The sequence below is a fragment of the Mustela putorius genome, unplaced genomic scaffold (assembly GCF_011764305.1).
Source record: "Mustela putorius furo isolate JIRA1106 unplaced genomic scaffold, ASM1176430v1.1 tig00003962_pilon_pilon_pilon, whole genome shotgun sequence".
In the NCBI taxonomy this organism is placed as follows: domain Eukaryota; kingdom Metazoa; phylum Chordata; class Mammalia; order Carnivora; family Mustelidae; genus Mustela; species Mustela putorius.
Genome location: NW_025422106.1, coordinates 17,882,152 through 17,906,440, shown reverse-complemented (window position 1 = coordinate 17,906,440; position 24,289 = coordinate 17,882,152). Strand labels below are relative to the sequence as shown.

The 24,289-nt window shown below is 47.5% G+C and overlaps 1 protein-coding gene across 2 annotated transcripts in view; it reads right to left on the bottom strand.

The window, feature by feature from the left end:
- The window catches only part of ASIC2 (acid sensing ion channel subunit 2), a 962,539-nt gene that overhangs the window by 251,181 nt on the left and 687,069 nt on the right, over positions 1-24,289 (bottom strand). The window contains exon 1 of one of the 2 annotated variants that reach the window (XM_013053586.2): positions 109-822. The exons of the other annotated variant lie outside the window; for it this stretch is intronic. Within the exon in view, the coding sequence (XP_012909040.2) occupies positions 109-822 (714 nt within the window). Of the gene's footprint in view, positions 1-108; positions 823-24,289 lie in introns of those variants that run through there. 2 annotated transcript variants of the gene reach the window in all.

Genomic DNA, 24,289 nt, shown 5'->3' with positions numbered 1-24,289 from the left:
CGCCAACGGCCTGGTGTCCTACCCTGGGGGAGGAGGGCGGGGAGGGCCTACAGACTCTGGAGCGCGCAGGGAAGCCCGGGGAGCGGGGTCGCGCGGAGGGCAACTCACGGAGGAGAAGTTGTGCGGGCCGCAGAGCTCGCCGCGGTACTTGCAGGAGAGCAGCATGTCCTCGAGCTGGTGGCCCAGGCGGTCCATGAAGGCGGCGCTGATGCCCTCGAAGTGGCGCGGCGGCAAGAAGAGGCGGAAGTCGGCCAGCTTGCGGAACCACTGGAGGCGCGGCTCGTCGCCCCGCAGCAGCTCGCTGACGAGCGGGCGTGCGGTGCGGTTGGGCAGCAGCAGCCCGAGCCAGTGGCCGGCGTAGTAGAGGTCCCCCTTGGAGAGGCGCGGGAAGCGCAGAGGGTTGTTGTTGCACACGGTGACGGCGGGGAAGGGCAGCTGGCGACTCCACTCGCGGTGCACCCGCGTGTGCGACGGGAAGCTGAGCCAGTAGAGCAGGCGGTTCGAGGACCAGGACAGCAGCAAGCCGAGGGACGTGCAGAAGGCCAGCACCCACAGCGCCCGCCGCTGGAAGGAGCCCCCCGCCGCCGTGCGCCCGGCGCACATGTGCCGCAGCCCGTGCAGTTTAGCGCGGCTCAGCGACGGCCGCCCCCTGCGGGCGACCCCCGGCCCCTGCAGCGCCCGCTCGCGCTCGCCGCCCCGGTCGCCCCCGGGCTGCCCGGCCGCCGCCACCGCCGCCGGCGCCGGCTCCTCGCGGGCCATGCGGAAGCGTCCCGGGCCGGTGAGCGCGGCCGCGGGCAGCCGGGCTCCGCCGCTCCGGCTCATTCATTCAGCCCGCGGCTGGCGGCAGCGGCGGCAGCCCCGGCCGGGCGGAGCCGCCATGGGAGTCCGCAGCAGCAGTGGAAGCAGCAGCAGCAGCCGCCGCGCGCAGCCCGCGCCAGGGAAGCGTGCGCCCGAAAGGAGCTCCGGTGGCGCGGCATGCCCGCCCGGCGCCGCCGCCGCCGCCGCCGCCTCCGCGGGCGCCCGCCCGGGACGGAGCGCTGCTTCGGCCCGCCGCCCCTGGCCCTGGCCTCTCCCGAGCGCCTCCCGGGCTCTCCGGGCCCCTAGTCTTCCTGCAGAGTGCCTGGCCCGGCCGCTACCTCTAGAGGGGCCCCACCGGGCGCCGCCTCTCCGGTGCCCGGGCGCTGCGCCCGCCTCCCCTCGTCTTGGACCTCGGGGGACCCTGCGCCGAGTCCCCCCTGCTCCGCCTAACCCCAGCTTTTACGCTGGTCCGGGGAGAGCAGCCACTCGGCCACCATGCCTGCTTTGGACATCCCTAAGGGCCCCGCCAGCCCAGCCGGTAGCCCAGCGGTGCTGGGACCCGGGAGAGAAGGCGCCAGGGAACGAGCGCCCCCAGAGGCGCACCGCGGCTCAGGCGCCGCGGGTGGGGTGGGTGTGTACAGGGGCGAGGGGTCGCTCAGCCGGCCGCTGCGCTCGTCCCCTTCCCTGCGAGATCGCTCACTGCTCCGCGGGCTGCGCTTGGCCGACACCCTCGAAGGCTCCCCTAAGTCCCGCGCCCGAGCCCTGCGTACGACGCGCCCGCTTTCGCCCGGGGCTTGGGGTTTCTCGGGGCGTCCTGCGGGAGGCTGCTCGCTGCTGGGCCCCTTCCGGGCTTCCGGCCAGAGGAAAGTGTCGCTTCTCCCCTCGACTCTCCGGGGAGCCTCGAGTCTCCAGAAAACGTCGGCTTCGCTGTCCCCCTGCCTGTTCTTCTCCCTGCCCCAACGGCGCCAGGAGCTGGGGACTGCGGAGCCCCGGCTGCACCTCTCTCGGCGGGGTGACCCGAACTCGCTGCTCCGCGCCTCCTTCTCTCAAGACTCCAAGCCCGCGGCGGCGGCGGCGAGGGCGGCTGCGCTCCTCTCCCGGTTGCCCGGCCCTCCTCGGGCCCCGGGCGAACTTGGGCAGCGGCCGCGCGACGCTGGCGCGGCTGGGCTTAGAGCACCTGCTCCTCAGCTCGCTGGCCCCACGGCTCCGGGCGGGCGGGGCGGCGGCGGCGGGCGCTGTGCGCTCCTGGAGACGCGGTGCTGACGCGCCCGGCTCCTCCTCGCTGCATTTTAATTCCTGGCCACTGTGGCCGCTGCACACCGAGCGGGAAGCCTCTTGCTGGAGCCGGCTGCCGGGTGGGGGAGGCGCTGCACAGATGTGCCCCGGGGGTGCGGGCTTGTGGGAGAAATGTGGGGTACAACCGGTTGTGGGGCCCTATGTAGATAAGTGCGAGAACACTCCAGGCTGGGAAATGGGCCCTACGGAGAGTCATCCTCTGTGTAATGTGGGCCTGTGAACAAGTGTGTGAGGGTGTCGCGCCCTGAGTGTGGGTAGGCTGTGCGTGTGTATGTGTGAACGGGTATTTCTGTGTATCTCGCGCATGTGAGCTTATTTGCAGATGACGGACTGTGGCTACCCGAGGGGGTGTGATGTGTGTAGGATAGGGTGCCTGGGCTGATGTGTGTGTTCTGTGTGGGCGCATGTGTGTGCACTTGGTGGTGGGTATGAATGGGTGTGTTGATGTGCCAAAACAGTAGGGATGGATGTGGTGTGTGGGTTGGTGTGTTTTGCGTGTGTGTCTGGGTATGTGGTATGTAGTATGTGTGTTGAGGTGCTGGGCGGGGTGACCTCTGCCTCTTAGGAGCTTCCCAGCTATGTGCCCCCACCACTGGGTTGGAAGGATCTGCCCCTCAGCCCTGGAGCAGACAGCCAGCACAGCTCTCCTGGAAGGGCAGGAGGGAGGATTGTGACTTCCCAGGACAGGAGTCTTCATCTCTGCATTCTCACCCCTGGGATCCTACAGTTTGAGGGCTGATGATGTCGCCCTTCCCTCCTGGGCAGGCTTAGGGGCTCCCGCTAACCCATGGGCACTTTGGGACATTTTTATTTAACCTTTGTAATATTCCACTTTTGTGTGTTTTGAAGGCTGGATGAAACATACTCATAGTGTATTGCTAGCTCCACTTCACAGGTGAGACTAGAGAGGCCAAATACATGCCCAAGGTCATACAGCCTGCAAGTCACGGATTGGGATTCGGCACCCCAGTCCCTAAAGCCCTGGCTCTTTCTACTGCAGCCCATGGCCTTATCTCTCTGGGCCAGCCGCCTGGAGGGCAGGGCTGGAATCCTGCTCCCACAGCTGCCTGGCAGTAAGTGGTGCACAGCGGGTACTTGGAACTGTCTGTTGCTGGCTTTGGGGGGAAGGCTCTGAATCTGCCAGTTTTGTGGGGCTTTTACCAGAGGCTCATCCCCTGGTGCTCCCAGCCTAGTCCTAGTGGTCTTGTGGGTTGCCACTGTGCCGCACATACCAGCTAAAGTGAGATGACCTTTTGAGCTCAGCACAGTTGCAAAAGAAGTGGCCAGGGCAAGCATATAATGTCTTCCAGAGTCCTAACTCTGGGCTGGCAAGGAGCTCTGTCTTACAGAAACCTTTAGGGCATTCTATGTTTCTGATCTGTTCAGCTGCTGGGGGCTGTTTCTTTTCTGGCAGTTTCCCTCTTGAAATGTACACCTGCTGATTTGGGTTGCCCAAGTGTCTTCTGTGCCTTTGGTTTTCCTGATAATTCTCCAGATGGGTTGCTTTCCCAGAGAGAGGCGGGATATCCTGCAGAGGCTCCTGGGGTCTTGGCACAGAAATCCAGAGGTAGACACAGGGATGGCTAGTGACCCTCCACCAGGATCGATGGCTCTCTCTGTGGCACATGTATGTAGTGAGTTCCCTACCTCCATGATGTCCCGGACCAGTACTTCCACCAGTTCGGCAAAGTCTACTCTTTTTTAAAGCCCCAACTTAAGCATCACCTGCCAGGAAACTGGGCCCGTCATGGCCCTTGCTGTAGTACCTTGTCATTGTGTGTATCCAGACTTTCCTTCTGGACATGAACCCTTCGAGGACAGGGATTACACCTCATTCACAGTTGTGTCCCTACCTCTTAGCGCAGTGCCTAGCACAAGGAAGCTAGGAACCTTCCTGACAAGGAAGCACACTGAGACAGAAGGAGGTGAAAGGAACTAGGATTTCTTGAATATTTCTGTATGTCATGCATTGAACTGGGCATGCAAACGTATTTAATTCCTCACTCCAGCCCTGCAAGGGAGGAATTTTTGGTCCTCTTTTTACATTTGTGAACCAAGAGCTCAGAGAGCAGGAATTAAACTCAACTCTAACTCATTCCAAAGTCCAAGATTTTCTCTTTCCACCATGCTTCTTGCAAAAGTATAATGATAAGTAATAATAAGCACAAAATAAAATAAATATACGACTTTTTAAGCACTAGGGCCTGTTCTAAGTTATTTACACTAAAAACAAGTGTTCTAAGTACTTAATGCTCAAAATAATTATATGAGGTAAATATCATTCTTTTCTCTACTTTGATGAAGGAGAATCCTCAGCACAGAGAGGTTGAACTACTCACCCTAAGCCACACAGCCCTTGAACCAGGCCGTGGCTCCAGCAGCCGTGCTCTCAAACCCTTTCCCATACCATGTCTGCCCTCAGTGCTGTGCTGAATGACAGCACATGAGAATTAGCTTTCCCGATCTGGCAGCCTCACTTGGCCAGAAAAACAGATTTGCGAGGCAGTGCCTGAGCTGACCCATATAACCTCTCCACCAAGAAATTAGAATTTAGCATTGTGATTTTCCCAATAATAAGCTTTCAAGAAAATCGCCCTTTTCTTGTTTATCTCTAAAACATCTGTTGCCCCACACCTGGCATTCTGGCCTTTTCTTCTGTGTGATGTTTGTGTGCAGTGACAGCAAAGCCTCCTTCCTGGACGGACAGCACACTTTCTGGTATGTGACTACCCCCGCTAAGCATAAGCTCTTCCTCACATCAGATGACTTTGTTGGGAGGGGGAGGTCAATTTAAGTCAATGTGATCTTCTGTTTTTATGATCCAATTTTGGGGGCCGACACTTGATGACTTGATCAAGCTTCCTGGGAGGCCCCCGATGTTCCTGTTTGCCCCTAGTCCCTACTGCTCGGCATCGGAAAGCGACTGAGGGGCCACCCAGCCCCGCTCCCTCCTGCTACAGGAATCCCTCCTACACACCCCTTCAGGAACAGTCCACCGGGAACCAGTTCTATTCTGGAACATCTGGCGGTGTTGGAAGCTTCTTCCTTTCATCGACTTGGAATCTGTCATTTTGTTCATTTCTCCCATTTCCCCTAGTTTATTTCCAGAGACCTGCACAACTAAGCTTGATCTTTTCTGCACATGGGAACCATTCAAAATACTTTACAGAACTGAAGTACAACGATGCTGAATGGGGTTCCACCAGTCTGCCTACCTAGCAAATTCTTCGAGCTAAGTCTTTTCTTCTCAGGAGAAATGTGACCAGATCCTACAATGGTTTCTCCTGTACTCGCTGCCCTTGAAGTGGTAACTTAGAGGTCAACATCCTTAGAATGTGACCACCGAGCCCTGCAAAGCCCTTTACTCTGGCCTCGGTCTTTCCTGGCCCTAGTCTTTCTGATGGCTCTGGGTCCTTATTTGCCCTCAGCTCTGAGATGTACTGGACGTGGTGGGTGGAGAGAGGGGTCCCTAGCGATGGGTTCCTGCTGGCCCTGCTTAGACTCTGCTGCTCACGGTAATGAGTCAATATGACCTTCAGTACTAGGGTTCACTGATCTTAGGGGGCAGGTGGGCTTTTGTGGGTTTACCTGTGTACCCAAATCTGTTTTTCCATCTCTACTGACCTTGCCTCTCTGTCACTCTGCCTCCTTCTCCTTTCCCCTTCTTTCTTCTCCTTTTTTTTTCCCCTCTCCCCTTTCAACCTCTGCCTGAAACCTAGTGGTCCTATGTGATACCTCCTTAGTTCATGCTGCTGGTGGCCTCTGTGGTGGCCATCATAGGCCTGGCTGCCATATCACAGGACCTGAACAAATGCCCAGTGGTCATGATGGAGATTCTCCATGGTGGTCTTAGTCCATTGCACACTTTTGCCTCCCACCCTTCCCACCCTCCACCACGGGGCTGGCTTTGGAGTTGCTGGTCCATTTTACCTTTCCCCATGCTTTGGCATGCCCGCTGCTTTTCCCACTCAACGCATAGCATTCTTGTATTATATTTAACTTCTCCTAGTTCTCTCTTTTCCTGGGCTCTTTCTTAGACTCACCAGATATCTATCTATCTATCTATCTATCTATCTATCTATATGTCTTGCACTTTTGGCCACCCTCATTTTACTGGAATTCAAACTCGCAGTTGCCCATCCTTCACCAGCACTAAGCACTAAGGAGAAGAGGGCCTACAACCACCAGAGAAGGATCAGAGGCTAGAAGGACAGGCCCAGAGGCTCACGGACCGATAGGCTCATGCTCTGGAGGGTTGGAGGGAACTCTGCTAAGACCCAGTGCTCCACATGGACTGGCAAATCCTGAAAGCTGGGAGCTAGATATTGAATCTAATTTAACCCCTTCTCTCTCAGGGGAGGAAGCTGAGGGGGAAGAGGGAAGAGTGGAGAGGCTCGCTCTAAATCATACAGATTGGTACTGAAAAATGCAGAACCAGAATCCAAATTCCAACTTCCTGTTGGAAGTTTTCCAGTTCCCTCTCTGCTCACTCTAGGAAATATCTTTTTAAAAATCCACTTTGAAATCAGTATTCACATGGCTCTAAAAGGACAAAAGCATAGAGTCTATCCAGTAAGCAAGTTCCTCTACCTGTTCCCCTCTCCCAGCCACCCATTTTTCCTCTCCAGAGGCAACTAAGGCCATCAATTTGTTGTATAATCTATTAGTGGTACCTCGTGAATATACTTATGTGCGTGTAGCCTCCATATGTCCCCTTTTCTTACACAAATGGTTGCATTCTGTGAATACCATTTACTCGTGTAATTGTAGTCCATGTTCTTCACACTTTTCCCCTGTATTTTCAGTTATTTTATGGTTGCCTTCCTCTGACACCTCATTCCAACTTCTGTTATTTTCTTCAACTTCTCATTTCACATTGTCTTGCTCTCCCATCCAATAAGGACAGAGGGTCCTATTGAAAAGGTGGTAAACAGAGCTGATCATTTTATTATCAGATTTTTTTCATTAACTCTTTGCTAGATACACTGGTAGACAGAAGCTCTTGTGAAGATCATCTCAAACAGTAAGTAATGCAAAGATATTTCCATTTGCCTCTGGAAAGCATTCAAGGTATATTTGCATAGGATTTAGTTTTTTGGTCATATTTACTTAGACTAATTATCACACACACACACACACACACACACACACACATATTGAGTGCCCTGGGCACACAGCTCTGGTTGGTTTTGGGAAGATGGTCCAAACATTCATTGGATGACAGACAAAGCCAGCTTGGGATTCAGAAGTTTCTGTGACTCATATGTAGAGTGGATAAAACATATTACAGAGAGAAGCACAGGGTTTCAGTGCCTCATGATCTAAAATGACCATGTAGTTAAACTTGGAGAAGAAATTGGTGTACAGAGTCCAGCATCTTGCTCCTGTTCACTGGGAAGTTGATCTGATGATGGAGATCATGATGATGATGACAGTGATGGTGATGATGGTGGTGATGCTGGTTTTGGTGATGATGATGGTGGTGATGATGGTAGTGCTGTTGGTGATGATGGTGGTGGTGATGATGATAGTATTGATCATGATGATGAGATGGTGGTGATGGTGAAGATGATACTGCTGATGATGGTGACAATGATCAGGTGGTGTTGGTGGTAACGATGGTGGTGATGATCTTGGTGGTGATAATGGTAATGGTGGTGCCGACGATGGTGATGGTGATGGTGAGGATAGTGATAATGACAATATTCAATAGCTGACATTGATTGAGCACCATGTGTCAGACGCTGTGCTCCATGAACATGTGCTAACTCACATAATCCTCACAGCATTCCTATGAGATACATACCACCAGTACAGCTCTTCTACATAGACAAAACCAAGGTGAAGATTGAATAAGTACCTTGTCCAGATGGTGGCTAGACTGAAACCTAAGAATTTGGGCTCCAGAGTATAAGCTCTTAATTAAGTGGGTTGTCATTGGCTGGAAGTGAGAACTGTATAGATATTTATTGAGTCCCCAGAGCATGTCAGGCACTGTCTTTAGCACTGGGAATGTGACATCTGTTCACATCGGCCCCTGCCTCAGCTTACAGCCTAGTGGATGACATGGGTAAAAAGATAGATCATTTTAAAAGCATGATAATTGCTTTGCCAGAGATGAGCACAGGGTACTGAGAGAGTCTAGAGGAGGATCTCCCCTCAACTGGCCTGAGGGTTCTCACCATACCCCTTCCCAGTTTTCCACTTAATTTTGCCATTTGTCATCACATTCTCACGCCACCTCCCGGAGAACTTTGTGACTGTCCCCAGGGATGAATCTTGGAGATAGGATCTGAGTCCAGAGGCCATGCTAGCACAGTCCCATGTTAAGGATGCTCGGATCCATGATGCCCATGATGTCCACATCCATGTCCTCCTGCGGTGAGCTTTTGTGTTCCCAGTGGCATCTTGTTGACTTAGGACACTTCCTTTCGAAGCTCAGACCACCTTAGTCATCAGTCTCCTCCCCCCAGCTTTGCCTACCTATCATTGGCTTATTCTGGGTTTAAGCTTGAATAACTGAGCCTTGGTTGTAACACCGGCCATAAAGTTAACAGAGCAATGGAACCTTGCACACTTTTCTACCCAATTTCCCCTCCCATACACATAACAAAACTCTCATTAAAATTGTTAAGCATAATAACCTTCTCCAGTAGTTACCATCCGCTCATATTATGAAAGGCATGCAGTTAAAATAGGATTTAATGAAATATAAAACCCCAGGTACAATTAGGCATATTATTCACAATTCCTTGACTATCTCCTTAACTGTTTTTGGCCATGACTTAATCCTACCCTGACTCTCACCTCTCCTTTCGGGAGCACTAAGTAACCAGCTCTGAATCTGTCTTGTAGACAGACCTTCTGCAGTGACTCCGATTTAAGGCTAGGTTGATTTGTCAAAAGCCTCCGTCCAGGCTGCTTTTCCTCCTAGCCACGGCTTTCCCCTGTCTCAGCCACTAGCGGTGTGTTTACTCACTTTCCCTTATAAATGACCTGACCAAACCACTACCTCGGGTTTCTCTCCTCCTAGTTTATCTTGCCTGTCCACCCACCAGAGGAGCAGAAAGGGAACGATTTAAGTACATTCTTTGGCAGCCGTGTGGGTCTGTGTGATTATCTAAACAGAAGACAGGAAGAGAAGGGCCGGACAGGGGAGGTAGGATAAGGGAAGGGGAGGGGAGGAGAGGAGAGGAAAAGAGCACAGAGTACCTACCACATATTCTTCCCCCCACCCCTATCTATTTGACAGAGAGAGATCACAAGGAGGCAGAGAGGGAGGCAGAGAGAGGGGGAAGCAGGCTCCCTGCTGAGCAGAAAGCCTGATGCGGGGCTCGATCCCAGGACCCTGAGATCATTGAGCCGAAGGCAGAGGTTCTAACCCACTGAGCCACAGGTGCCCCCTTATGTACACCATGTAATGGTTCTTCATGACAGCTCTCCCAGGTGGGTAATATTATTCCTACTGTACAGATGGGGACATAGAAACCTTTTCTTTCTAATCCCATTTTCTCTGTTGCTGGCTCAAGCATAGCTTAAGCCACAAAAACAGCCATTCTCACATAAGGCAACCATTCGCTGAGCTAGATATCAGGCACTGGGTTAAACGTCATTTTCCAGATGAAGAAAATGAAGCTCAGAGAGGTGAAATCACCTGCCTAGGGTCACACAGCATATGTCACACCGTGTAGAGCTGGAGTTCCAACCCAGGTCTGACTCCAGTGGGTTGGTAATAATTTGAAAGGCAGAAAATTGGGAGTTTAGAAGGAGAAAAAACAAAGTGGACAGCAATGCAAAGATCTTTGGGGAGATGAAGGAAGTGAAAACAGAAGCTAGGTTCTCACTCTCTGCTGTGCATCTGGAGTTATGCTCTTCCTAGCTCCTGTGATGCCATCCTGGGCAGAGCCCAAACTATACAAGCCTAGTGGTTGGGAAAGGTTTAGGGAAGCATCCATGGCTATCAGGGTCACGCTGGGCAAAGTAAGGTCGAGAAGGCCACACAAAATATTTCCTCTCTCAACTTCCAAATGACCTTGCATGCTGAGAGCTACCACATGGCCACAAAGTAGGAACTCACCTTTACAAACTAAGGGTTTTCAGCTGATCTGCCCGTCTCCTTCCCTCTCTCCTCACTCCCTCCCTCCAACCTACCTTGCTTCCTTCCTTCCTTCCTTCAGACCTCAGCCTTGCCTTCTCCTTTCTAATTCATATTTCTTTAGCTCAACAGTGTTTAAACTTACTTAATATTTCTCTGCAGCCTACAGCACTAACACACAACATTAGATTCAAAACAGTTTTCTGAAAGTGCTTGGAGTTATAAAGGCAAGTTCATAAGCTTGATGTGTAATAAGAACCAGGTATGAACTGTTGTTCATACCCTTTCATCGGGCAATTCCACACCCTAGTGTGTTCCCTAAGGAAATAACCCAAAAGCAAAGAAAAAGTATAAAGGTATTCACAGTGAGGATTTTCATGATAGAGGAGAAAATAAACAAACAAAACTAAGAAAAGTTTATACGCCCAACAATAAGGAGAATGGCCAAACAAACTATGGTCACTATGTCACTGGAAAATGTTGTCCTTAAAAGGAAAAAAAAAAAAAAAAAAAAAAAAAAAAAGACGAGGCCAAGGATGCCAGTGTATTGAGTTAGATATAAAATAGTGTTGAATGCCAACACTGGAGCACAAAGGGCACACCCACCTGGTCACCTCTTTAGAAAAACATCTCTTTGCCCTTGAAAAATGGTCAGAGGGGAACTAGGAGAGACGGGGTTTCCTAACAAATAGGTTCTTTTGGCAAACTTACGTAGATTTCTGACAAACTCAACCCAAGTAAGCTTTTAACCAAGCCTGGAAAGAAGGCACGTCAGAAACAGAAAGTTTTCTTTTTCTAGAAAGTGATATCACCGGATTTGGGGCACTGGAACCCTGGACCTCTTAGTCAACCTCGCCTCCCTACTCTGGCGCACAACAGTGAGCACCCTGCCCAATCTGGCATTGTCCCCATGGCTTCCGAATCCTGGGTCTCCCTGTCTCTCATTATCAGGCTCCTCCAGGACCGCCACCTTGGTCTCAGTCCCAGTGATGACTTAGTGATAGATGTCCGGTGACCAAATAGTGACACATAATAAAAAGTATCTCAGAAGCTAACCTGTCCCCAAATAAAGGAGAGGTCTTTGCACGAGGATTGCCTCTGCCGTGTGGCTTCCCTTGCATCCTTTCTGCTTGCTGTGTCTCCATCCTCTGTTCCCAGTCTCTGCTGGATGACCTTATTCTGACTTGTGATTAAACTCCTGGCTGGACAGCTTGGTTTGACGCATTTGACCCTGGCTGGATCTGAACAGTGTGAAGGGCTTGAGCATTTCCCCCAATGACAAGCATGCTTTCATCTTTAACCATGGTTGGAATTCTGCTGGGTCTTAACACCCATAAAACTCTAATTTCTAGGTTAGAGGCAGTGCAGGGAGATAAGGAAGAATACATTTGAGCAGTCTGAGCAGTCACAATGCATGTCACAAAATCCGTAATAATAATAGTAGCCTTAATTGATTGAGGCTAATAATGTGGTAGGCCTGGGAACTTTGCATGCATTATCTCATTTAATCCCCACAGTAATCTGAGTGAAGTAGAGAGATATTATTATTTCTATTTGTGCCAGGGAGGAATATGAAGCTGAGAAAGAGCAAGTGAATGTGAATTACTGAAGGTCAAAGTCAGGTTTTGCTGAAGTCAAATCCTGTCTCTTCCTGGCACCCTATGTCCCCCGGCCATTATACTCTACAGTCTTTTAGGCATTGAAGGTCCTACCACCTGGTTGAGGCATGAGTAAGCCCTTGTCCTTTATGGAGTCTGCTTACTCTTACTGTACATACAATCTTGGTAACATACTTGGGTATTGTTTTTCGGGCTCTCAGCAGAATAAAAGTAGTGCATGTTCTAAAAGGAAGCAAGGATGCTTGAGATTCAAGAGTACAAATAGCTTGAATGTATAGCCAAAGCCTGACAACAAAGGAACAGACAGAAACAACTATAAAAACAAGGACTAAAAAAAAAAAAAAAAAAAAAAAAAAAGGATGCCATTTAATGTTGGGCAAACTTCCCATATCTCAAATAGTCCTGAGTCTTTTAGCCCAAAATAATAGTTGGAACTTAAAAGGATAGCCTCGCATCACCACAATCACATTTTGTTTTGTATAATTTGTATAAGAATACAGGAAAGGCTGGCATATATTTCAGAAGGAGTTTTAGCCAAAGTGTTCCATTAAAGAAAAAAAAAAGTTGTGGTTCTTAAAGGAGAAAATAAATCCTTAACTCCTGGAAATGCTGGCTATTCAGAAAAATGACTGATGTCTGTAGGAGAGAGAGTATGGCTAACCAAGGTTTTCACTCTCTCTGGTCCATTGTTTTAGCTGTCACCTGGAACAGAAGCTTCCTTGTTGTCATTTGCTTGATAGCCAAACAGAGATCAGCACGTGACTTACCATTCCAAATTGATTACGTTCCTGCCAGTTGGGCTGTGTTGTGGGTGTTTAGTTGTTCTATAAAAGGGAGTTTTGTGGTATTTAAATGTTTCTATCTCTTTTCTGTGTCTTCAACGAAACACAATGACAAGACCAGTTTTTACCACATTCCCCCCCCCCCGGAGGAAGAACCAATAAAGGAGAAATAGAATTCGATTTGAGAAAACAGTTCTAACGCTCATGTCTCCATCAGAAACATTGCAGGGTTTTGTTCCGTAGGACTTGGAAGTCTTGTGCAAGAGGTGACAGGAATAGGAATAGCAGAATTCCAGCTTACCGAGGAGTGTCAGAAATTAGAGTATCTCCACGGATGCAGCTCATGTGCTAACTTTCTGAATGCAGACTTCCCTTTGGAGGGTCGTGTGTGTGTGTGTGTGTGTGCGCGCGCGTGCGTGCGCGTGCTAGTGCATGTGTGCGTGTCTATGTTTGTGTTTCCCGTTTGCATATTCACTCATTGATTGATACAGAGAAATGTGAGATGTCTGCACTGCTTTGTAAAGTATTGACGTTATATCCTTTTAAATTTGGAACCGGAATTTTACTCATGGGAAGTGACATTTCAGTCTGGAATTCTAAGTCCCTTTTCAACCTAGAAATCTTGGAGTTATCCTCAACTAAGCCATCACTCCTACCACATTCCATCGATCACTAGAGGCTGTCTGGTGCTGCCCTCCTCAATCATTCTCAAGCCCATGGTCTGTGATCCGTTCTCAGGGCAACTACCTTGGTTTGGGCCCTCCTAGTCTATAGCTTATAGCTTACCCTCCTGTTGCAGTCTTAACTGGATGCCTTGCCTCTGACTTCCTTCCTCTCCAACCCAGTCCCTACTGTGCCATTCTGAGCTTAAAATCCTTCAATGACTCCCTGCTGCTTACTGCAAGACCTTCACCCCCCTTGCGCTGTGTCACACAGTGGGGTGTAGGAAGTGCAAGTATTTGGGGGTTATAGGACAGGCTTGGGGCAGGGGAGTCTCAGGGGCTTCTTCAAGACTGCAGCCTTGTCTACTTGTCCCAGTATGGTGTATAGATATTTCCTATTTTGTTCTATAACGAATTCCAGGAAGTTCTAGCTTCTACAACCCTTCTCACTCTGGCCGATCTAAACCCCCCCTTTTTTGTGTGGCTTGGTGAACATGTACTCACTTTCAAGACCCTGCTCAACATTTCCACCCCCCTCCCAACCTCTGCAGCTTTCCCCTGCTCCTGCAAACAGGACTAACCATTGTCTCCCCTCTGCTCCAATGCAAGCCAGCAAGGGGAAATTGGGAAGGTTCCTTAAACTCTTTGAGTCCTAATTTCCTCATTTGAAAAATGGAGATAATAATATCTGCTTTGCAGGGTTAGCACAACGATTAAATAAAGCAACATATGTAAAGCATTTAGCACAGAACTTGGCATATAGTAAGCACTCAGTAAATATTTGTTGAATAATAAATGGTGGTTGCTACCGTTCACTATCAAACTTTTGCCAGTGTACTTATCCCATAATCGTGCGATGGTTGTTAACTCCTCTTTTTAGGATTTTCCTATTCATTTCAGTGCAATAGATTCTGCTCTGCTAGGATGTCAGTTCCATGAAAGAAAGGATCTTAAGCTTGTCCACCGGTATATCTTATACAACCTCAACAGGGTCTGGCACACGATATGTTTGCTCACTTGCTTTCCTCATTTGCTTCTTGTGAAGGTCAAGTGCCATGATGTATATGAGATACTCGGAACATGTAAACGCCCCTGAATATCTTATATATCTGAGAGTTATCCATTCATTGACTCTTTTTGTCTCCAGGCTGAGGCTTGGGTTGCACTCTGCCAGCACATTAACCTGCCTGCAGACTCATGTTCTGGTGTGGCATGTAAGTTCTGGGGAAGTCTGGTGCCCACATACAATGCTAGCACTTTTGTTGGACAGAGGTAACTAAGGCAGACATTCTAATTTGTATCATTGCCTTCTGAAATAGAAGAGCCATTTATGGATCTATCAGCCACAGCTCTCATGCTTATAGCACAAATGCAGCTCTAGATGTGTTGTACCCTGAGTCCTGCTACCCTCATTCTCTAAGCCATGGTGTGACAGTCTCTATCAAGGACAGGGTCACGTGGGAAGGGCAGGTGAGGGAGACCAATGTGGACTTCACTTTGGAGAAGAGCTGGAAGCTCTTTAGTGATCCATGGGTCCAATCTCCTTGGCCTAATTTATAGAAAAGGAAATTGTGCCCCAGAGAGAGTCTGTGACTTGTCCAATGTCACACAGCCAGGGACTCCCCATAAGTATCCCTTCCTTCTGCTTTAGTACAGTGTCTAACAGAGGGAGAAAGAGATGGAGTTCAAGGCAGAGGAAATAAGAATACCTGGAAAATATTGAGAAAATAAAGTATCTTTACAGGCTTCATTCATATATGATGAATTTGGTAGCTCAGGTCTGTAAACAGAGGCTGAGAAGAGAAGATTCTCTGTACATGAAGGTGAGTAAACATAGATAAGGTGCAAAGGAGGCTTGAAGCCACATTGGTGTGTGTGGATGTGGGTATGTATGTGGATGTGTACTTTATTATTTAAGTAATGAGAATTTTGTTATGTTTTTTGTTTCATTTGCAAGAAATTTGAGTCGAGGAGTACAAATAACATGGAGCTTTTAGAGAATTAGTTTCTCAACAGGTAGGAGAAGGAATTGGAGGTGAGAAGCAGGGAGACAGGGAGACAATTGGAATCCTCTCCGCTTGAGTTGATGAGAGCCTCAGCATGGTGGTAATGGTGGGAATGGAAAGCAATATTGCCAAGGAATATTCCCACGGAAAAGAATAATTAAGGGATGTGTGTGAGAGACACAGAGTAAGAAGAATCAACATGAGTCTCCTTAATGAAAACAGTAACAATTAATCAGATGCCAAGGTGATGAAGGGGAAGTCAGACAGGTAACAAGGAGGCAAACATCCTTTAAAATGCTAAAGAGACCAAAGAGACAGGAAATCTTAAACAAAAGAACTTTAGTTTTAATAAGAGGGATTTCTTGGCTGGGATAGAGAATCAAGCTAATTGGAGAAGGAGGGACTCCGTGGCTTTCGACTTATTATTTAAGAAATCTCGAAATGTATGTTTCCTTTTAATGAGATGGTGTTTCTTCAAAATCTTAACAACCATGCATGGTTCCTTTCCCTCATCTACCTCCTCCCCTTCTTCAAGAGGAGGCAGGCCTTTCCCATCATTCGAGGCCTGGGTTCTAGGCAGTGGGTATATTACATCCTGCTCATGGTATTTTCTGCTTTTTATGATCCTTACTTTTTCTTCTGCATCTTCTCTTGCCAAATTTGGATTTGATCTTGGAATTCCCTTCCTTTGTGACTTCCAATCCCCTGCTGGGTTGCCTTATTTTAACACCTCTCCTGGTGTTGCCTGAAGCCAGCCTCACCACCAGCCTCCTGATTATGAACCAAACCCTAGTTATGGAGCCTGGCCCAGGAGCTGGCATACTGTAGATATCTAATAATTCTGTGTTGTTGAATGAGCAAATGAATGAGTGATGAATGGATAAAGAAAGGAAGGTAGGAGGATAGAAGAAATAAAGGGAGCAATTTTGTTCCATGGAGAGATTTAACCTATATGATACCAAAGAACTTGGTTGAGCTGGTCTATTTCTGGTGAAAGGCAGTGCCACCTACACATCCAAGACATTATGAATCATCTACATAATTTAAGAGCCATTCTTTTCAGTAGGAAGAATAACAAGATTGAGTAGGTAGCTTTGGTGAACTGGTCAACCCATTCAGTGATAGCTCCATGTCCTTTATCAAACAGACAAGTTCTGAGCTGATTGAGTCATGGGGGAGCTTGGCATTGTAGTAGTCACTTACTCTGTATGTTGAAAGGCTCCCACTGATTTGGGGCTGACAAATTCTCACCACATTGCAATGAGCAATAAAGAAGTGGCACGACTATGTTCCATTGCCACTGCCTCCTGGTTCTACATCTACATCCTAGAGCTTCTCTCAGTTCTCTTTCCGCCATTGCCTCCTTTTCTTCTTCCTCATCTGGCTCCTTCCTTCCTCTTTTCCCTCTTGTCTTACTGCTCAGATATTGACTTTTGAAACTCCTGGTTAAAGATGTTGGATTATCTGCAGACATGTATCTTTTACCTCCATAAACTCCATCAAATTAATGGTAAAAAAAAAAAAAAGAAAAAAATGATATTTTCAAAGATAAAGAAAAGACATCTGTGGATTATAATGTCAATGCATTCTTTAAATGCAGAATGCAAATGGTAGAACAGAGGAGCTGTGAGCTAGAGTACTGGCAGAGAGGAAATCCCATAAGAAGCGAGCCTGAGCTGGTTCACCTTACAGAATCCCTGTTACTTAGAGGTCTCTTGGGCTGCTTGAACATAGAATGTCCCAAATTGAAATCATCACCTTCCTCCTTCTCCTCCTCTACCACCATCACCACCTTTGCTGCCACTGCTATCACCTTCCTCCTCTGTTCCCATCAGTGCATCCTTGCCTCCCTCCTCTAGTCCTTACCCCAAAGGATGGCACCACTGACCACACAAAACAAAGTGCACCCTCCACATCCAAACTTTGAGTACAACACTCAAAACCATTATATTGACTTCTATAAACACAAATCACTTCACATACCAATGTACGCTCTTATATCTGTTCTCCCGCAAGACCATAAGATCTTAGGGAACGTTTCATCCTTGACAGTAATTTCAAAGTTGAGCACAAGCTGGATGTGTAGTAGGTACTACATAAAGAATTGGTGAGGAATCCCTATCTCTGAAGGGTGTTTTGTTCTTAGAATACCATCACCCCTCCGCACTCTATGGAGTCAAGCAAGATGATGCCTTTATCAATCAAAAGTTTTTCCAAACTTGAGAAACAGTATAACATTACTATAGTATTATACTTACTTATTAGGTCATATTATTGTAATTAGAGTGTATTATATTACTGTTAGAGTATATTATATTGTTCTAATATTAATACTCTATATTATTGCAATACCATTGTTTGATGGTTGTCCACTGAAGTCTATAACATATCTTAACTCCTGTGATAGCCACTTGTATGTCCAATCTATGGTGGTGAGATATGATATTTATGCTCCAGGGAAGCAGGTGGTGCTTGGAATGACAGTGGTACTCAGGAACACAAGCTTTGAGTTTGTGTCTCAAATCTGCCACTGATTTATCCTGTGGCTTTAGGAAAGTCACTGCTCTTCTCTGATAATAGGTCCTTCATCTTTAAGATGACATTGTTGGGCTAGATAATCTCTAGGATTTGTGTTTCACTAAGACTTGTGTACACCTGAGCTCATCATTAACCTTGGACTAGAGACGCCCTCGTCTCTCCTTCAGAGCCACCCTGAGTGCTAACATTGCCTCCTTAATTCAGGTGAGCAATGCGCATCAGCAAAGACAGAGGTTAGAGACTGGTGTTGATCGGAGAGAACAGCCTGTACTTTAATCCTCAGGCTTAGAACCTACGTGAAAAATGCCTCTGAAGAAGTTGGACACTGGTTGTGCGTGGGTTTGATCCTTACTTTGTATCTTCTGCTGTTCTCTCTTTTTATGTTTTTCCAGAAGGGGAAAACTACTCAAAAGAGTCCAAGAGACACAGTCTTCTCTTGGAACATACACCTGCTGATTTCAATGATGTTTGTACACAAGATTGCTTGAGGGCTGGGAGGAAAACTTTTCTTATCCTTTTATATATGACTAAAAAGGAATGTTGCATTTTTGTCTTAGCATTACTAATCTGGTCCAAGAGCTAGAGCTTTCTTGGGAATCACAGAGCCTGATTTTCCAGCCTCTGGTTAGAGAGGCAGATGGGTAAACACAGAACTGTCAGAACTCACTCTGGGTTCAAAAGACTTGGGAGGAGTGGTATGAAGCTCCGAATCTCTACATGATTCTGGCTCTGTCTGAGATTGGGGAGGCAGCCCTTCCTTAGTTGGGCACAGAGGCTGCCTTACAGCTCACCTGATCTTTTCAACCATTGCTTCTGTCTCCAGATAGGATTAGCCCTTTTCATAGGTAGGAGAACTGACACTTGGAGTTGAAATAACTTGCTTGAGGTTACAAATTAAACCTGAGATTTGAATCCAGGACTGTTTGACTCCCAAGGCAGTGTTGTTTCTACTAGATAATATATTTCCTATTCTGGTTGCTTGTGGCCATTGTTTGGGTGCGTGTGTGTTTGCAAGGAGGAGGTGATAATAGGATGGGAGGATGGGGCAGCCCTATCTCTGAGCATTCATTTATCTCACAGGCAGGAAACTGCTGAGTCATCATGTATTCTGTTTGCCCTGCTATAGGCAGAGAATCTAGGAGTTCGGGAGATGGAGGGAGAATGTCTTCTCAGCCATGCCTGAGGAGCTCAACTCTATTAGAACGGTGAAATGCAAATTGGAGTGAGGTGGTAGGCCCAGAGACCAGGAGGAGAGCTGCAGGTTTTCACTGAATACAGCCAGGAGACACTTTCCTGCCTTAAGCTCCATACCTAGGCTTTCCTTTATCCCCCTTCAACCCCTTCTTATTCCATATGCTTCCTTTGGACAACCATATACTTTTCTAGCTTCAACTCATGGACGAAGTAATGACTTCTAAAGCTACAACTTCTGCCAGATCTTACTTCTGAGTTCTAGGCCTGTGCATGTAATTCTTTTGTACGTCCTGTGGGTGCTCTTCAGACACCTGAAATTCAGCATGACTAACATTGACCTCCTCACATTTTTATTCACCCAAACATCTTCCCTTTAAGTTTCTCATCTCAGCAGATGGCTCCACCACCTCCCCCCCAGCCACCCACATCAGAAACTCAGGCATCATTCTTGACTTCTTGCTCTGACTCCCATTTTCTGGAATCCTTGTATACTTATCTATTTCCTATACTCCTGTCAGAGCAAAGCACTTTGCTGGTCTTCTCTAGACCCTTTGCAGGGATGGGGGATCCTCTTGGCCTTCAGAGTAAGGTTCAATCCCCACAGTGGTCTTCGGGATTGATGTCAAGCACAGAGGAGGCAGTGGAAGACCCAGCTTGGAATATCAACTCTGTAATGGAGTGCATATGTGACATTGGGTGAGGCATATCATTTCTTCAACTTGCTGCTTTTTCATCTCTAATGTGGAGCTACAGACATGGGCGTTGTAGATTTCTTTGAAACTTTAATCAAATGAGAATAGCATATGTAACCTATTATGAACCAGTGTGTAATAGCTTTGAATGGTGGCTGATCTTAAATGGCCATGCTCTGAACTATGTTGTTAGGGGGACTTTTAATGGTGCTACATAGGAAGGGTCATAGTGTCTGACTTCTACCTAATGGGGGAATTCCATCTCATCATAGGCTTCAAGGTAAGAAGGGAATGGATTTCCTGACAAATGTAGTACATGATGCCTTCCCCAGCGCACCGTAGAGAAAACATCATGGTGCCTACACACGGAATCACATGGCAGACATCAGAAAGGACCCAGACACAGAACACTTGGGTCAGCAAAATCCAGTGCATCAGGCTCTCCCGGGTGCCCTATGAACCACAAGAAGAACAGTGAGCAGCAAGGGCTGTGCATTCTTAGCATGTTGCAGAGAAGTAAATATATCCCTAGAGATCGTTAGGAAGAATCCGTGGAGAACACGTGGCAGAATCTCGGGACTTTCCATTATTGGTAGATGAGGATCTAAAGCGAACTTCCGCCGAGGCAGTGTGTCGCAAGACCAGCCCCACACACTTGTGGAGGAAACCTGACAGGCCTCAAAATGTTTCCTGGACCACGATGGTGGGCGGTCACTGTTATTCTTTTGAGTTCTTGCTTGTTTTATCATCTGGTCCCATAATCCACCGTATGGATGTTTCTTAGAAATAACTTTGTCAGTAAATATATACCCTTTTTCGTCACAGGAATATAGACATCATCATTCTCAACAAATCCCTGGGTTTCCTTCACAAAGTCCAGAGCTCAAAACCCTTCAGGTTATTGTGACCTAGGGATACCTGGATGGGAGGGCTCCTGTGTGACAATTGTTAAGCAATCCCTTCCCGGTGAAGCTGACGGATTTTCTGCTCCCATATTTTCTCTCTTGCACTTGCTGATTGCATATGCTGTTTGAAGTATTCCAATTGTTTCCTGGCTGAATCTAGGGAGAGAGAGCCTTGCCTCTATGTGGGTCAGAATAGCTAAGAGGGAGAGAACCATCCTAAGACACCACACGGGATGGTGGCAGAGATTGGTCTGGCCCAGGAGTCTCTAAGGAGGAATTGCTAGCAGGACTTCGGCAAACAGAAGGTGGAGACAGCTGTCCTTGGTGACCCCTTCCTGTGTGGACTTCTCTCATTGAAGATGTGTCTTTCTTTGTGGATTATTCAGGCTTTGCCTCCTCTGTGGTTAGATGTGGGTGGCAATGTCATGAAGAGGAAAGGCAATGAGCTCTGAAGCTAGATGCTGGCTCAGCTCTGTGGCCCCGGCGTTGGCCAGTTGTCATGATGTTGGGCCGTGTTTCCCCATGAACCCTCAGTTTTCTCACTGACACCTTGCTGGAAGGCTCTGGTGGGGATTAATGAGGCTAGCATAGTAAGCATGCAGCACTATTAGACACGAGAGTGTTAATTTCCTTCTTCTTCCTTTCTTTTTCTTTACATCCCAAACATTTGTTGGTGGGGAGGCCGGGGGCTGGGGGAGGATCGCAGGTGACTCTCTGCACAGTGTTATCTATGACCGCTGGGCTTTCCCAAGGACACGTTCCTTTTTGGCTAAGCAGATCTAGTTCCAGGAACTTGGACTCTTTCAGATGTGGCTTCCAGATAAGAGCCTACAGTTCTGCCCCCAGGAGGACAGGGAGCGAGTAAAATGGCCATCAGGGTACAGAAGAATTTCTACTACTTCAGCTCTGAAATGTGTCACTGAAATCTGCCCTTCTGGAGAGGGCTGGGAGGTGGGGTTTTATTATGTAACATGCATTTGATGTTAGGATTTGCACATTGAGTTTTCATTATTGGGCTTCATAAAAAGCAGAAGAGCTTGATGGAAAAGATTTAATTTTTTTTTTTTTTTAACAGAGATAGACAAGTCAGGGGGTCTGACATGTTCTCCGCTCTGTGATTCTTAAGGACAAAGATAAATGGAAAAAAAGAGATTCTATTTTTATGCTTTGAAAGCACTTACTTTAGGTCAGGAAAATAGCCAGTCTGGATGTTTAGTCCTGTCTATGTAGCTTGCACCAGATCTTTCTTCTTCTTCTTTTCTTTTTATTAATTAGGGGAGCTAACCAGATAGGGAGATGGGGAGGTTGCAGGAGACAGAAAATCTTGTGCTCTCACGAAAGGATTAAGGCAATTGGATCTCCTATAGCAGTGGGAAAAGTAAACAGGCTTTGGTATCAAAGAGACATCAGTTTCAATCTCATTTCCATTTCTTACTATCTGTGTGACCCCAGGCTAGTCATTTAAGTGCTCCGTGCCTCAGTTTCCCCACCTGTACAATGGGGACAATGGTAAACTACCTTGAATATTAGAGAGCTTAAATGTGAGAAAGTATATATCCACGCAGTGTCTGAAAACTAGTGGATACTAAATGAATGAATAAACAAACACATAGAGTAGACACCGGAAACTTGCAGAACTTCATGATGGAAAGCAATGTTGCTGAGCGGAAGTGGAACCCAGGGAAGAAGGAATCATGGGCTTTGCCACGATAGCAATTATTCTGAGATCTGTTTAGAGTAAAGGCCAAAAGGCAAACCAGATCGGGTATTCTGTATTGTTTTGGCATTTTGTATTGTTCTTCTATATTCTCCTTTGGTATTCCAAGAAGCTTTGAGGCATCGTACAACAACACATATGGATACAATAAAATAAAAAATTCCACCAAAGTATATAAAAGGTCGAGAACGCATATACCATAATTACTTTGGCTGAGATAGCCACTGAATTTGAGGCCAAGGTTGGAGCTTCCTGATAACAAGCCAAGAGGAGAAAAGAATGGATTAAATGATTCTCATCTTCTGAGAAAACACATGATTCTAAGAAAGAAAATCTTTCCTTGGCATTACATTTCCAAAGGAATTTATCACAAACCCCGGAGGCATTTATGACGTATCCCCCAATCCTTGAGGCCCCAAGCAACACAAGGAATGCTGTGTCCACAATGACCTTCCTCTGGTGTGTTCCGTGGCCTTTAGCATCCTGACCCTTGAAAAATGGAGCCCAGACAAATCACGGCAGAGTACTGGCTTTGACTGAGGTTCGAATTTGAGGTCGCTTTCTAACTACACGACCTTGAGAATCCCCTTACCCATGCCTAACTGGCAAAATGGCGCTCCTCGAACCGCCTTCCCCTCCAGTGGCGCCATTCTGTGCTCTGCGAGAGCAGACAGGTGTCCGACACCCACCCTGGAGTCTGGCACAGAGGGAGTGCTTCCTAAGTTGGATGGGTTTTCTTCCCCTTCGCTCTCTGAGAACATAACCTGATGCGGGTTTTTCTGGGAACATCTAAGCCAATGAGGTAATTTTGCTTTCAGGCATTACTCTGTCAGACTTTCTAATCTCCATTGGCACCAAAGAGGTGGTTCTAAAGCCTAGACCTGAACATGCCTCTTCTCCTTTTAATTCTTAATTTTCAGAAGTCCCTCAGTTATCTGCAAAGTACAGAGCAGATTTCTTGGCCAGGCCTTCAGGGCTCTTCACCCTGGGACCTGCTGTCCCCAGCCACCACTCTCCAATGCACACTCCAAGCTCCAGACATCTTAAACTATTGATCTGTCCCAGGATACATAATGCCTTTGCACCAACTCCTCCCCTCTGCTTAGACCATCCTTCTCCTGCCCTTCTGTAGCCCCCACATCAGTTCACATGGTGGACTTGGAGCTCTTTGAAAGCAGGGATCCTTTCTTTCTTCCTTTCCTTTCCTTTCCCTTTCTTTTTTCTTTCTTTCTTTTTTAAGATTTTATTTATTTATTAGAGAGAGAGAGAGAGAGAGCACTGAGTTGGGAGGAGAGGGAGAAGCAGGTTCCCTTTGAGCAAGGAGCCTGATGCAGAGCTCGATCTCAGGACCCCGGGATCCTGACCTGAGCTGAAGGCTCAGAGCACCCTTAACCGACTGAGCCACCCAGGCGTCCCGAGCAGGAACCCTTATCTACTTCACTTCTACTTACTTACTTCACCTCAGCTTCTTAAGTGTGTGCCACCTGCCCATAGTGGGGGGGATGAATGCTTTCTAAGAATGAATCAGTACATTCTGCATAAATGAATAAGGGAGGACCTCTGCACACTGTATCACTTACCCTTTGAACAAAGGGCGGGGAGAGGGACATTTAAACCTTTGTTCATTTCAGGCGCATCTCATTAAATGTAGTTCTTGGGAATTACATCTTAGGTGGGGGTTAGGTTCCAATATGGGGCATAAAGTAAAAATCAAGCAAATAAGAACCATCCTTAGGAATTTCCCAGGAAGGCAGTCCACTGGAAGTAGTAGTTCTCAAGTCTGACCTCCTCAGTTTCTCTTCTGCACTGGTAAGGTTCATTTTCTTTAGTTGAATCCTAAAAATGAGTAATTAGCTTGTGTTTCAAGGTCATGTTCCAATCAAACATATGTATGATTAGGGGCACCTGGGTGGCTCAGTGGGTTAAGCCTCTGCCTTTGGCTCAGGTCTTGATCTCAGGGTCCTGGGATCGAGCCCCACATTGGG